At 45.0% G+C, this 12,265-nt stretch overlaps 1 protein-coding gene across 1 annotated transcript in view; it reads left to right on the top strand.

Moving 5' to 3' along the window:
• The window catches only part of CACNG3 (calcium voltage-gated channel auxiliary subunit gamma 3), a 127,818-nt gene that overhangs the window by 104,541 nt on the left and 11,012 nt on the right, over positions 1-12,265 (top strand). Inside the window, exon 2 of the mRNA XM_056537170.1 lies at positions 8,996-9,079. Coding sequence (XP_056393145.1) covers positions 8,996-9,079 — 84 coding nt within the window. The remainder of the gene's footprint in view (positions 1-8,995; positions 9,080-12,265) is intronic.

The raw sequence follows: 12,265 nt of genomic DNA, 5'->3' as shown, positions 1-12,265 counted from the left end.
GTCAGGCGAGACCGATCCACTTGCATAGCCTCCTCGGCGGGAGGCACAGGGGTGGATTGCAAAGGATACTGTGAGAGAGGTGCTCCGAGCGGTGTGGCACATGGCAGGGCCTTCCCAGGCAGGAGACCACGGCAGAGTCTAGAGTCCCCATCAAATTTGTCCGGCAGGGACAAGCAGGGGTTAGGAGCGGCCTGTCGCTGCGGAGGAGTTGCAGGAGCCGGCGGAGGAGATGGTTGTTGCTGTTGCAGCTGCTGTGTCTGTGACTGAAGTTGCTGTATCTGCGGCAGCAGCTGCTGTATCTGTGACTGAAGTTGCTGTGTCACGGTGGTCAAGTATGCCAGCTGGTGATTTCGTTGGGTGATCATTAGGGATTGCTGGGCAATCACCGTGGAAATGTCGGCAAGACCTGACAGCGGCACCTCAGCGGAATCCATGGCCGGATCTACTGTCAACGGCTCAACCTCTCTGACTGCTGAGATAGGCATGGTACAAGGGATAAGGCAAGAGCAAGGTCGGACGTAGCAGAAGGTCAGGGCAGGCAGCAAGGATCGTAGTCAGGGGCAACGGCAGGAGGTCTGGAACACAGGCTAGGAACACACAAGGAAAGGCTTTCTCTGGCACAAGGGCAACAAGATCCGGCAAGGGAGTGCAGGGGAAGTGAGGTATAAGTAGGGAGTGCACAGGTGGAAACTAATCAGGAAGATTGGGCCAGGCACCATCATTGGTGCACTGGCCCTTTAAATCTCAGAGAGCTGGCGCGCGCGCGCCCTAGAGAGCGGAGCCGCGCGCCAGAGCATGACAGCCGGGGACCGGGACAGGTAAGTGACTTGGGATGCGATTCGCGAGCGGGCGCGTCCCGCTGTGCGAATCGCATCCCCAACGGCCATGTCAGTGCAGCGCTCCCGGTCAGCGGGACTGACCGGGGCGCTGCAGGGAGAGAGACGCCGTGAGCGCTCCGGGGAGGAGCGGGGACCCGGAGCGCTCGGCGTAACAGCAGTATTATATTAAGGGTACAGTGTGTGGTAGTAGTATATTCAGGGTACAGTGTGAGGCAGTATTATATTTAGTGGGTACAGTGTATGGCAGTATTATATTCAGGGTACAGTGTGTTGCAGGATTATATTTAGTGGGTACAGTGTATGGCAGTATTCAGGGTACAGTGTGTGGCAGGATTATATTCAGAGTACAGTGTGGGCAGTATTATATATAGGGTACAGTGTATGGCAGTATTCAGGGTACAGTGTGTGGCAGGATTATATTCAGGGTACAGTGTGTGGCAGGATTATATTTAGTGGGTACAGTGTGGGGCAGTATTATATTCAGGGTACAGCGTGGGGCAGTATTTTATTTAGGGTAGAGTGTATAGCAGTATTATATTCAGGGTACAGTGTGGGGCAGGATTTTATTTAGGGTACACTTTCTGGCAAGGTTATAATGATTACTGTCTTCATGCAGAGGATGAGGATCTGCTGACAGTGAGGAGCCAATGATGTCTGGATTTCAGACTCTGCAGAGAAGATGGAGCTGGAGGAAGACCTGGTCTCTGGACCAGATGAAGAAGAAAAGATAACAGAGAAGATATCACTCAAGTCAGAAGACGTCACTCAGGTCACTGATATCATTGTGTATTCTCCTGACTGTCCCATCAGAGCTGTAGTCACTTGTAAGTTCTGCAGTGATGATGAGTAAAACTGTGTCCAATCTGTGTCTCTCCAGCTGTTACAAAACTACAACTCCCATTGCCAGAGGCTCTCCAGACATGATGGGAGTTTTAGCTTTCCAACAGCTGGAGAACCACTTCAACCGAGGTGATCGGTGGGGGTCTCAGCAGTTTGACCCCCACCAAAAAAATGGCCCCGGGGGATGGGTAGGGAGCCTCGAGGTAATTTTTTGCATCGGGGCCCTGTGGTTTCTAGCTACACCTATGGGGGCAACTATTAACAGAGGGGCCTACGCAAACTATATGGAGCCCCCTATATAGTTTGGGTAGGCCCCTCTGTTAATAGTTGCTTCCATATAGTTTGCGTAGGCCCCTCTGTTAAAGGAGTAGTCTGGTGAAAAATAACATCCCCTATCCAAGTATATGGGATAAGTTATTGATCGCAGGGGGGTGCAAGTGCTGGGACCCCCCTTGCGGGGCCCTGGCAGTTTGCTGGAAGCTGACGTCTGTACCCCGCAGGAAGCCACGGCCGGCACACCCCCTCCATATATCTCTATGGGGTACATGGGGCGTGTCGGCCGTCGATCCGTGCTGGGTACGGCATGCCCCCCTTCCAGTCGTGCAGGAGATAGCGGGGGGTCCGAGCATTGGGCCCCCCGCTATCTATAGCATATCCCCTAAGGATAGGGGATAAGTTATTTTTTACCAGACAACTCCTTTAATAGCACAGTGTTATATAACACCGCACTCTGCTCTACTCTAATTAGAAATATATAATTAGAAAATAAAATAATATTGGGGGCAGGCCCTGGGGGGGGGGGCCCAGGCATTGAGCTGTGTTAGGGGCCCCGAAGTTCCTGATGGCAGCCCTGCTCCTGGTGTTTAGTAGCCAATGGAAATTGATCCATGCAAAGAAGAAATAAGACTGTACATGGACGTTCTAAAATTGTATATATTTAAAAAAAAAAAAACACAAGCTTTATTTCGGACAACGCGTTTCTTGATTGCGTCGATTTCTTCCTCAGGTGCACACAAAAGAAGACAACATATGTTTCTCATATAGACATTAAATGAATGTCCATAAAGGGCAAACCTTGTATTCGGCACTGGGGTACATGTGTGAAGAAAACAAAGGATCTAACTTCGTTGCTATAGGCAATCCCAGAAAAAAATCACACTTGGCAACAATGTATTTTCTCTTCAATGCTTTTTAGTTATCAATTATTGTAGTAAAAACTCGGAGAACTCTCCACTTTTTAAATAAGAACAAGTACAAAAAATGTTTCACCCACAGTGCTCTCTTAAACGTCCGACAGTCCTCATGCAGCTTCCGATTTTACATCACCCTTCCATGGGCATAACGGAGCTCACTTTTCCTTCCTTTCTCTCACGAAGGGGTTAGACAGATGAATGATTGCCGGACACTCCTGACGTTTCGGAGGACACGTCCCCTTTCTCAAGTGCTTTAAATGATCCTGAAACAGGGGTCAAGTCCAAGATAAGAGTTATTTTTGGCAATGCGTTTCAAGATTGAGATAATCTCTTTCTCAGGTCCATATAAACAAAGATAAAATATGTCTCTCCTATCTAGATAAAATTACAAAGATAAGCTTTATTTTGGACAACACATTTGGAGATTGAGGCAATCTCGCCCACAGGTTCCATATAAACAAAGACAACATATGTTGTATATATAAGTATATATATATATATATATATGTATATATATATTTGTTTGTTTGGACTTAAAGGGGTAGTCCAGTGGTGAAGAACTTATCCCCTATCCCGCGATCTCTCTGTACGGGGCCCCGGCTCGCTCGCCAGATAGCGTGTGTTGACCACCGAACAAAGCGGCGGCCGACACACCCCCTTAATACAACTCTATGGCAGAGCCGGAGATTGCCGAAGGCAGCGCTCCGGCTCTGCCATAGAGTTGTATTGAGGGGGCGTATCAGCCGCTGCTTCGTGCGGTGGTCAACACGCCCCCTTCCCGCGGGTTGTCGGGGCCCCGTACAGGAGATCGCGGGGGGCCCCAGTGGTCGGACCAACCGGGATCTCAAACTTATCCCCTATCCTTAGGATGGAGGATACGTTTTTCACCACTGGACTACTCCTTTAAGGAAAGTATGAATTTCAAAAAAAAAAAATTCATTGTGTTCTCCCTTAGTCCTAACAGCAGCACACAAATGAACCTCTCTTTATTATTTGTTGTCTTACTTTTAATAGTGCACTGTGGGGCTTCTTTTATAGGGGCTTATTGTGTTAGTTCATTCATTAATTCATTTCTTGTCACATATTTTAAATTCAATAAAATTCTGCTTGTCCTGCTAGTTTTACAGGGGCATACATACCCCACTTGTGCTGCTGTTAGGACTGAGGGACAGTAAATTATTGTTAGAAGTTAACACCTTGTTTGCTGGAACTGTTATCTGATGAGGAAATTTTCACATGAAAAATCGGCAGCAAATCAGTCTAGTGGGCGTTTACCCTAATAGGCCAAGTAACCAGTTTGATCCTGAAATGCATTGTCCAGAATAAAGCTTTTTCATTTTGAAAACATATAAAAAATATAGCACTTTTATATATAACATATGTCTTGTTCCTGTGAATACAGTTTTATTGACGTTCATCTAAGGCCAGAATTGTGTGGAATGTTCGCCTGGAAAACACAGGTGGACATTCCACACATTTGTACGATCTAGCAGGTGTTAGGACATCTCACAGACTGCACTGCATTTCCAAGTGTAATCCACAGAAAGAATAGACAAATCGAATCTTTCTGCTCACAGCAGAATCGGTATTTCTGCCATGTAAACAGTGCAGCGGAATCCTATTGAAATCAATGGGACTCTGCTGCAGCGGAATGTCCATGCGGAATATTCTTGGCAGAATTCCGCACAGACATTCTGCCATGTGAACGTACCCTAAGGGTCTATTCACATGGGCGGAAATTCCGCTGGCTGAACTCTGCCTGAAATGAAAGCCCAATACACTTCTATGGGATTCCGCACTCCCATTGACACTTCGGAATTTCCGCTTGCGGAATCCCATCAACGGGAGTGCGAAATCCCATAGAAGTGTATGGGCTTTCATTTCAGGTGGAATTCCGCCCATGTGAATAGACCCTAAGGAAGCTGCAGCTATGAGATATACCTACAGTCAATGTATCTGCTTGGTCCAGCACAACCCCAGGAGGTGAGGTTCTTTCTCCCCCTTCCCTGAACATCTAAAGTTTATCCGATCTTACTAGAGATGAGCGAACTTACAGTAAATTCGATTCGTCACGAACTTCTCGGCTCGGCAGTTGATGACTTATCCTGCGTAAATAAGTTCAGCCTTCAGGTGCTCCGGTGGGCTGGAAAAGGTGGATACAGTCCTAGGAAAGAGTCTCCTAGGAATGTATCCACCTTTTCCAGCCCACCGGAGCACCTGAAAGCTGAACTAATTTATGAAGGAAAAGTCATCAACTGCCGAGCGGAGAAGTTCGTGGCGAATCGAATTTACTGTAAGTTCGCTCATCTCTAGATCTTACCCGTAGGTGTGCTGTGTACATTCTTCCATAGTAGCTGATGGAGAAATTGACATGAAGAAGTGTAGTACAAGCGCGGAGAAGACAGATGGATCAGTGGAGCAGAGAAGCTGAGGATAGTTTGTCAAGATGTTGTCTCGTTCGCTGGTGGGAACAGATAATGGTTTTTCAATAGTCTAGATGAAGTTTAAGAAAATAAGAGAAATATGAGTGGAGTTGTTCAATTCAGGTCATCCGCATAAAAAGTCAATGGATTCAAACACTCTATACCAGTACTGCATTAAAAGTGCATTACTATGATGGAAGAAAGTTGGGCAGATACAGATGGCATGAGGGAGCAAAATATAACCAATACAGGAGGCAGTATGGAGCTTAGAGGGTACAGTTTACACACCCAAATAAAGAGTATATATATATATATATATATATATATATATATATATATATATATATATATAGTGGGGGGGGGGGGAGTATTTAGTCAGCCACCAATTGTGCAAGTTCTCCCACTTAAAAAGATGAGAGGCATCTGTAATTTTCATCATAGGTATACCTCAACTATGAGAGACAGAATAGGGGGAAATAATACAGGAAATCACATTGTAGTATTTCTAATGCATTAATTGGTAAATTTCTCAGTAAAATAAGTATTTCGTCACCTACAAACAAGCAAGATTTCTGGCTCTCACACAGACCTGTAACTTCCTCTTTAAGAGTTTCCTCTGTCCTCTACTCATTACCTGTATTAATGGCTCCTGTTAGAACTTGTTATCAGTATAAAAGACACCTGTCCACAACCTCAAACAGTCACACTCCAAACTCCACTATGGCCAAGACCAAAGAGCTGTCAAAGGACACCAGAAACAAAATTGTAGACCAGCACCAGGCAGGGAAGATTGAATGTGCAATAGGCAAGCAGCTTGGTGTGAAGAAATCAACTGTAGAGGCAGGAAAAAAATCTGCGGGTCCTCAGCGCAATCCGTCAAGTAGAATCACATTAGGTGATATAGAGAAAGGTAGTCCCATTATTAAAGTGCCAAACGACAAACGCGTTTCGAGGCCTCACTAGCCTCTTTAGCAATATTACAATGGCATACACAGACAGTAAAGCAGTGTGTGTCATTAAAGCAAAAAGGGCGCTAAAAATTCAATTGACTGGCAAGTACCTGGCGTCAGCCCTCCTGCCGGAAAGGCAGGAAAGTGACGTGCCATGTAAGCAATGTACAAACCACTAAAACAGATCATTGCCATATCACACATGTTAAAAAGCATACAAAGTGGTGTTAAGACACATTATCATGTCCCTTACCTAGTCGGCACCTAGCTCCATGCAGGGGAATGTTCATTGCGCAAAGAGATTTACTCCGTAGCTAGCAAGGAGTCAGCTGTCAGCGGAGGCTAGGGGGAAGTAGCGCGCATGCGCATGGAGGAAATATCAGAGAGCGGAGTGTAACCAGGGATGCTGTAAGTAATATAGGACAGAATGTAACCAAGGACGATATGACTCGCGCATGCGTGTGGTGTGCATTGCTTCTCGTGGACATGCATTTTGCTGGGAGGGTATTCTGCATGTTAATGTATATAGGTGGATTAGATAAAGCAGAACAGTTATTTCTGCTGGTACTGGATGGAAACAAGGCTCATGAATATCGTTCATAGGTGAGTTTAATGAAAAATCCGTACCAGATTCGTGTGTATTCTGCTATGATGTTACACTGGGGAGGGTGTGTAATACTGAAGGTTGAAGAAGGATTATTAGAGTCCCAAAAATCTCAGGTTCATTATTTTAATAGTGTATATTATACAATACACTGAAGACCAATGACTTTTATTTAGGGAAGACGGATACTTTAAGGCGCTATTATAGGTATTCCAATGGGAGAAGCTACTGGGGAGGTAAAGTCTCTTGCAAGTATACAGTAGGTGCATGTTGGATCAGTAAAATCTGTTAGATGTTTTCAATCTCTTCATTCAAACCATATGGATGTAGTGTGTTCATTTAAAAAAAATCCAGTATGATTCGGGCCTTTTGAGATTTTGTGCATCTGCGTGTATCTGTTCCAGAGCCGTCACTGTAAATGCTGTGAAATTACTGTTATGAAACTCTGTGGCATGGTGTGATACGTTATGTTTGATGAATTTGTGAAGGACATTGTGGCGATGGTTGTTCATTCTAGTCTTTAACTGCTGCATCGTCCTTCCAATGTACTGCAATTTGCAGTCACATTCCATCAAATAGATGACGTTGGTAGACGAACAACACAACCTGGTCCTGATGTTGAACTTCTCACCTGTACTGTTGCTCGTATACATAGTTATTCAGTGGTTTATATTCATGCATAACTTGCACGTCTTTATTCCACATCTATAGCATCCAGGTTTTGCTTCCCCACGGTAGCCAAGATTCTTACCATGGTCATTGGGGGTGTTTTTTGCTGTTTCCTTTAGTCGGCTTGGAGCAATAATACTCTTTATGGCTTTTCTGACAGCTGACTCCTTGCTAACTACAGAGCAAATCTCTTTGCGCTATGAATATTTCCCTGCAAGGCGCTAGGTGCCGGCTAGGTAAGGGACATGATAATGTGTCTTAACACCACTTTGTATGCTTTTTAACATGTGTGATATGGCAATGATCTGTTTTAGTGGTTTGTACATTGTTTACACCGCATGTCACTTTGCTGCGTTTCCAGCAGGAGGGCTGACCTCAGGTACTTGCCAAGTCAATTGAATTTTTAGCACCCTTTTTGCTTTATAAGTGTGGTGAGCCACGGGTGTGGAGGTGAGATGTAGGGGGCAAGGTGTTATTAACCCCTTAATGTTTGTGACGCCAGGGCGTTGTTTTCCCGGTAACCACCCGAACAGTAGCACCGCTATCCCTAGGTTAGGCAGGGTAATAATAGTCCAAGACCAGGTTAGGGTTAACGGTAGGTTTACTGAGGTAGTCAGATGGAAATAGTCTTTACAGCTAGGCCAGGATTCTAGAGAGGTGGCCAGTAACACAGAAGGACCTCGCAGCTTGCTGGGACTTGTAGTGACTTTGACAGACTTTAGGACAGCCACGCTGACTACAATAGACTTGACTATAGACTTGACTTGACTGTAGGTAGTGACAGCAGACATAGCTGACTTGACTTACTGGCTTGTGGCTGTAGTTTAGGCTTGAGGCCTCCAGATGTGCTGGACACTGGCTCTGAGACGTCTGGTCTTTACTGCACCTCAGCAGTGTGGTAGAAGAGCGACATTGTAATGGCTGCCCCTTTTATAAAGGGGGGCTGAGCCAGAAGCCAATAGGTCAAGCTGCAGGTCACCTGGTTAGCTGGTGCTCTCTGGGTAACAAACACATCAGGTGAACACATTATCATGTGACTCACTCAAAGGTCCTCTATACATAACACACACAACATTATACAGAAGGAGGCTCTGGGGTCACTCAAGACCAGGAACCCAGTTTGAAATGAATAATAGAAATATCTAGAATTCCAGATATTTCTACTTTCTTTGAATTTGGAGTTGTCTCTACTTGGAGTTGTCTCTACTCTAGGAATATAACATAATCTGACCCAATCAAATTCCCAAGGCATCCCCGTCCTCGGGCTGCTTAGTGTTGATGACTTTCTTTACTATGGTAAGTGGTGAAGTTGTCACTTGGGTATAAAGGGGTAAGTAGAAGATGGTGTCTGATTTGTGAGTTTCTCCATGTTAATGCTTTTGCAGGATCCTTCATCATCTAAAGTCAGAGTTTTACGTCACATCATTTTTTTGGCGCAGTCACTGCCTTTGTGTAACTAGTTATCTCTCTCCCGCAGGAGCCTTCAGAGGAATGTGCAAGAAAATTGATCATTTTCCGGAGGACGCAGATTACGAGCAGGACACTGCAGAGTATTTACTGCGTAAGGACTTTACCTCAAATGATCACCCCGTCTGCTCTTCAACCTCAATACAAGGCGGTCTGGGCTATTCACACACAACTCACACATCCTCAGCAGTTTCTCATCAGAATGGGGCAGAGAATAGGGAAAGGTGGTGGAGGGGGATCCAGTCCCAGATATGTAGCCGTAATGACAAGGAGGATGGGTCTTTGTCGCAGGACAACATGGAAAATTAGTTTACACACAAGGGGCCTCTATACCAGTATGAAGGTTCTAAGGGATAATCCAGAACCATGGCTTTTCAGATAAACAGTATTAACCCCTTTATCACTCTCCGCCATCAGAGATACAAGGTATTGATCACTAAAGGCTGTGTTTTCCCGTAAGGGTGCCACAGCTGTTGCAAAACTACAAATCCAGCCAAAGGCTGTCTGGGTATGCTGGGATTTGTAGTTTTTCAACAGGTGGAGGTGCCCTGGTTGGGAAACACTTATCTTGTCCTCCATTACCATCCTTAGATCTCATATCCCAATCTCATATCCTATCCTTGTATCCTGTCTTCATCCTACGATCTCATATACTGTCCTCATATCCCGACCTCCTATCCTGTCCTCATATCCCATCCTCATATCCCGACCTCCTATCCTGTCCTCATATTCCGTCCTCATATCTCATCCTCATATCTCGACCTCCTATCCTGTCCTCATATCACGTCCTTATATCCTCTCCTCATATCCTGTCCTCGTATCCCGACCCCATACCCCATCCTTATATCCGGATCTCATATCCAGTCCTTATATCTCAATCTCATGTCCCATCCTCATATCCCTACCTCCTATCCTGTCCTCATATCCCGGCCTCATATCTCATCCTCATATCTCGACCTCCTATGCCATCCTCATAACCCAACCTCCTATCCTGTCCTCATATTCCGACCTCATATCCCATCCTCAAATCCCGTCCTCATATCCCCTCCTCATATCCTGTCCTCGTATCCCGACCCCATACCCCATCCTTATATCTCAATCTCATATCCCATCCTCGTATCCCAACTTCATATTCTGTCCTCATATTCCGACCTCATATCCTGTCCTCATATCCCCTCCTCATATCCTGTCCTCGTATCCCGACCCCATACCCCATCCTAATATCCCGATCTCATATCACGTCCTTATATGTCAACCTCATATCCTGTCCTCGTTTTCCAATCTCATATCCCATCCTCATATCTCATCCTTTGCAACAGCTGAAGGCACACTGGTTGTGAAACACAGGTCTATGGGTTGTGTTTGTTGTGGCGCTGTTTCTAGAAAAGCAACCATGTTTCTTAATCCTGAACAGACCCTTTAAATCCAGCCGTGGTCCCATTCTGACTAATGAGATATGTAATCGTTCTGGCAGTGAGGGCGCCGTGCTTTATGATCTGACGGTCAGATCCATCCTCCTTAGCTGCCATAGAGTCGCCTACATTTGTATAAACCCGAGCAGAGCGGAGAAGTCTCTGCAGAGCTCAGGCACTCAGCGGTCAATAATCAGTGACATCCATGTCAGTGCCGCCTGCCGGTCCCCAGCCAATCCCGTGCGCCGCTCCGTGCGCCCCGAGCATGTTGGCTGATAGGAACAAGATGCTTGCTGGGATTCGGTATAAATAAAGATAGTCTGTAACAAGTTTCTTGCAATCTGGATGCCCTGGGCATTTCTCAGCCCGGCTAGATAGCTTTTTATTTATTGAGAGACAGACGTCTATTTTTCTTTGTGTCTTTTATACCCTGGGAACTTTGAACCTGTTCTCTTGCATTAGAGATAGCAGAGAAGTAGATACACAATTGTTACAGAGCGAAAAAAAATGAAAAACCTGCAAGAACAGACGCCGGCAGGTAGAACATCCACAGCTGGAAAACGTTAATCAAAGGGACAGGGTCCTTATCCGTGACACCCGGTGAGGGATGGGAGGATACCGGGAATGTTCTGTCCTCAAGATGGAAGAAATATACGGAAAATAAAGGCAACTGCAGCCATAGAGAGAGATATGAGATAGATAGATATGAGATAGATTGATATGAGATAGATAGATAGATAGATAGATAGATATGTGATAGATAGATATGAGATAGATTGATATGAGATAGATAGATAGATATGTGATAGATAGATAGATAGATAGATAGATATGAGATATATAGATAGATATGAGATAGATAGATATGAGATAGATAGATATGAGATAGATAGATATGAGATAGATAGATAGATATGAGATAGATAGATAGATAGATATGAGATAGATAGATATATATGAGATAGATAGATATGAGATAGATACTACTCCGGTGTGCTGCAGCCGCTTCTTTCTTCTAGATAGATAGATAGAAAGATAAAGTCCAAATATGAACAGCACATCAAGATAAATAGGTAGTTTTGGACGGGGTGCAAGCATACTTGGAGCCTCGGTCGCCGGTTCCTTAATCCATAAAGTACAAACAGATGCAGCACACCACAGCTTGAAAATCACGGTGCAAAGTTTATTCCATAGTGTATTCAACTATGGAATGTATTACACTATGGAATAAACTTTGCACCGTGATTTTCAAGTTGTGGTGTGCTGCATCTGTTTGTACTTTATAGATAGAAAGATAGATAGATAGATAATAGATAAGAGATAGATAGATATGAGATAAATAGATATGAGATAGATATATAGATATGTGATAGATAGATAGATATGTGATAGATAGTTATGAGATAGATATGTGGTGGCCCAGTACGGGAGGTGTTGCCCCGTACCATTGCTGCCCTGTCCGGCAGCCTCTTTTCAGTGTCCTCTGAGCCCCTTGTACTTGTTCCCCCCCCCCCCTATATATATGTTTTGTTATGTATTATAATATATAATGTGTTGTTGCTTTAAGAAATGTACCATGTGATTGTGTGATGGCCCAGTACAGGAGGTTTTACCCTGTACCGTTGCTGCCCTGTTAGGCAGCCTCCCTACAGTGTCCCCTGCCCCCCCCCCCCCCTGCATCTGTCCCCCATGTAAATATGTTTCTAATGTACTATACCATGTAATGTGTTCCGAAAGTGTTGTCACTTTAAGACTGTTACCATGTGACTTGTCATGTGATTGTTACCCAGGAGGTACCAGTGACCAGGTGATCCCAGGAGTGACCTATGGGCTCCCTGCTAGTCTCCCCCATATAAGCCCTGGGTGGA

This window comes from Hyla sarda, chromosome 8, assembly GCF_029499605.1.
Source record: "Hyla sarda isolate aHylSar1 chromosome 8, aHylSar1.hap1, whole genome shotgun sequence".
NCBI classification, from domain to species: domain Eukaryota; kingdom Metazoa; phylum Chordata; class Amphibia; order Anura; family Hylidae; genus Hyla; species Hyla sarda.
The sequence above is the reverse complement of the archived record's forward strand: the minus strand, read 5'-3'. Positions and strand labels throughout refer to the sequence as shown.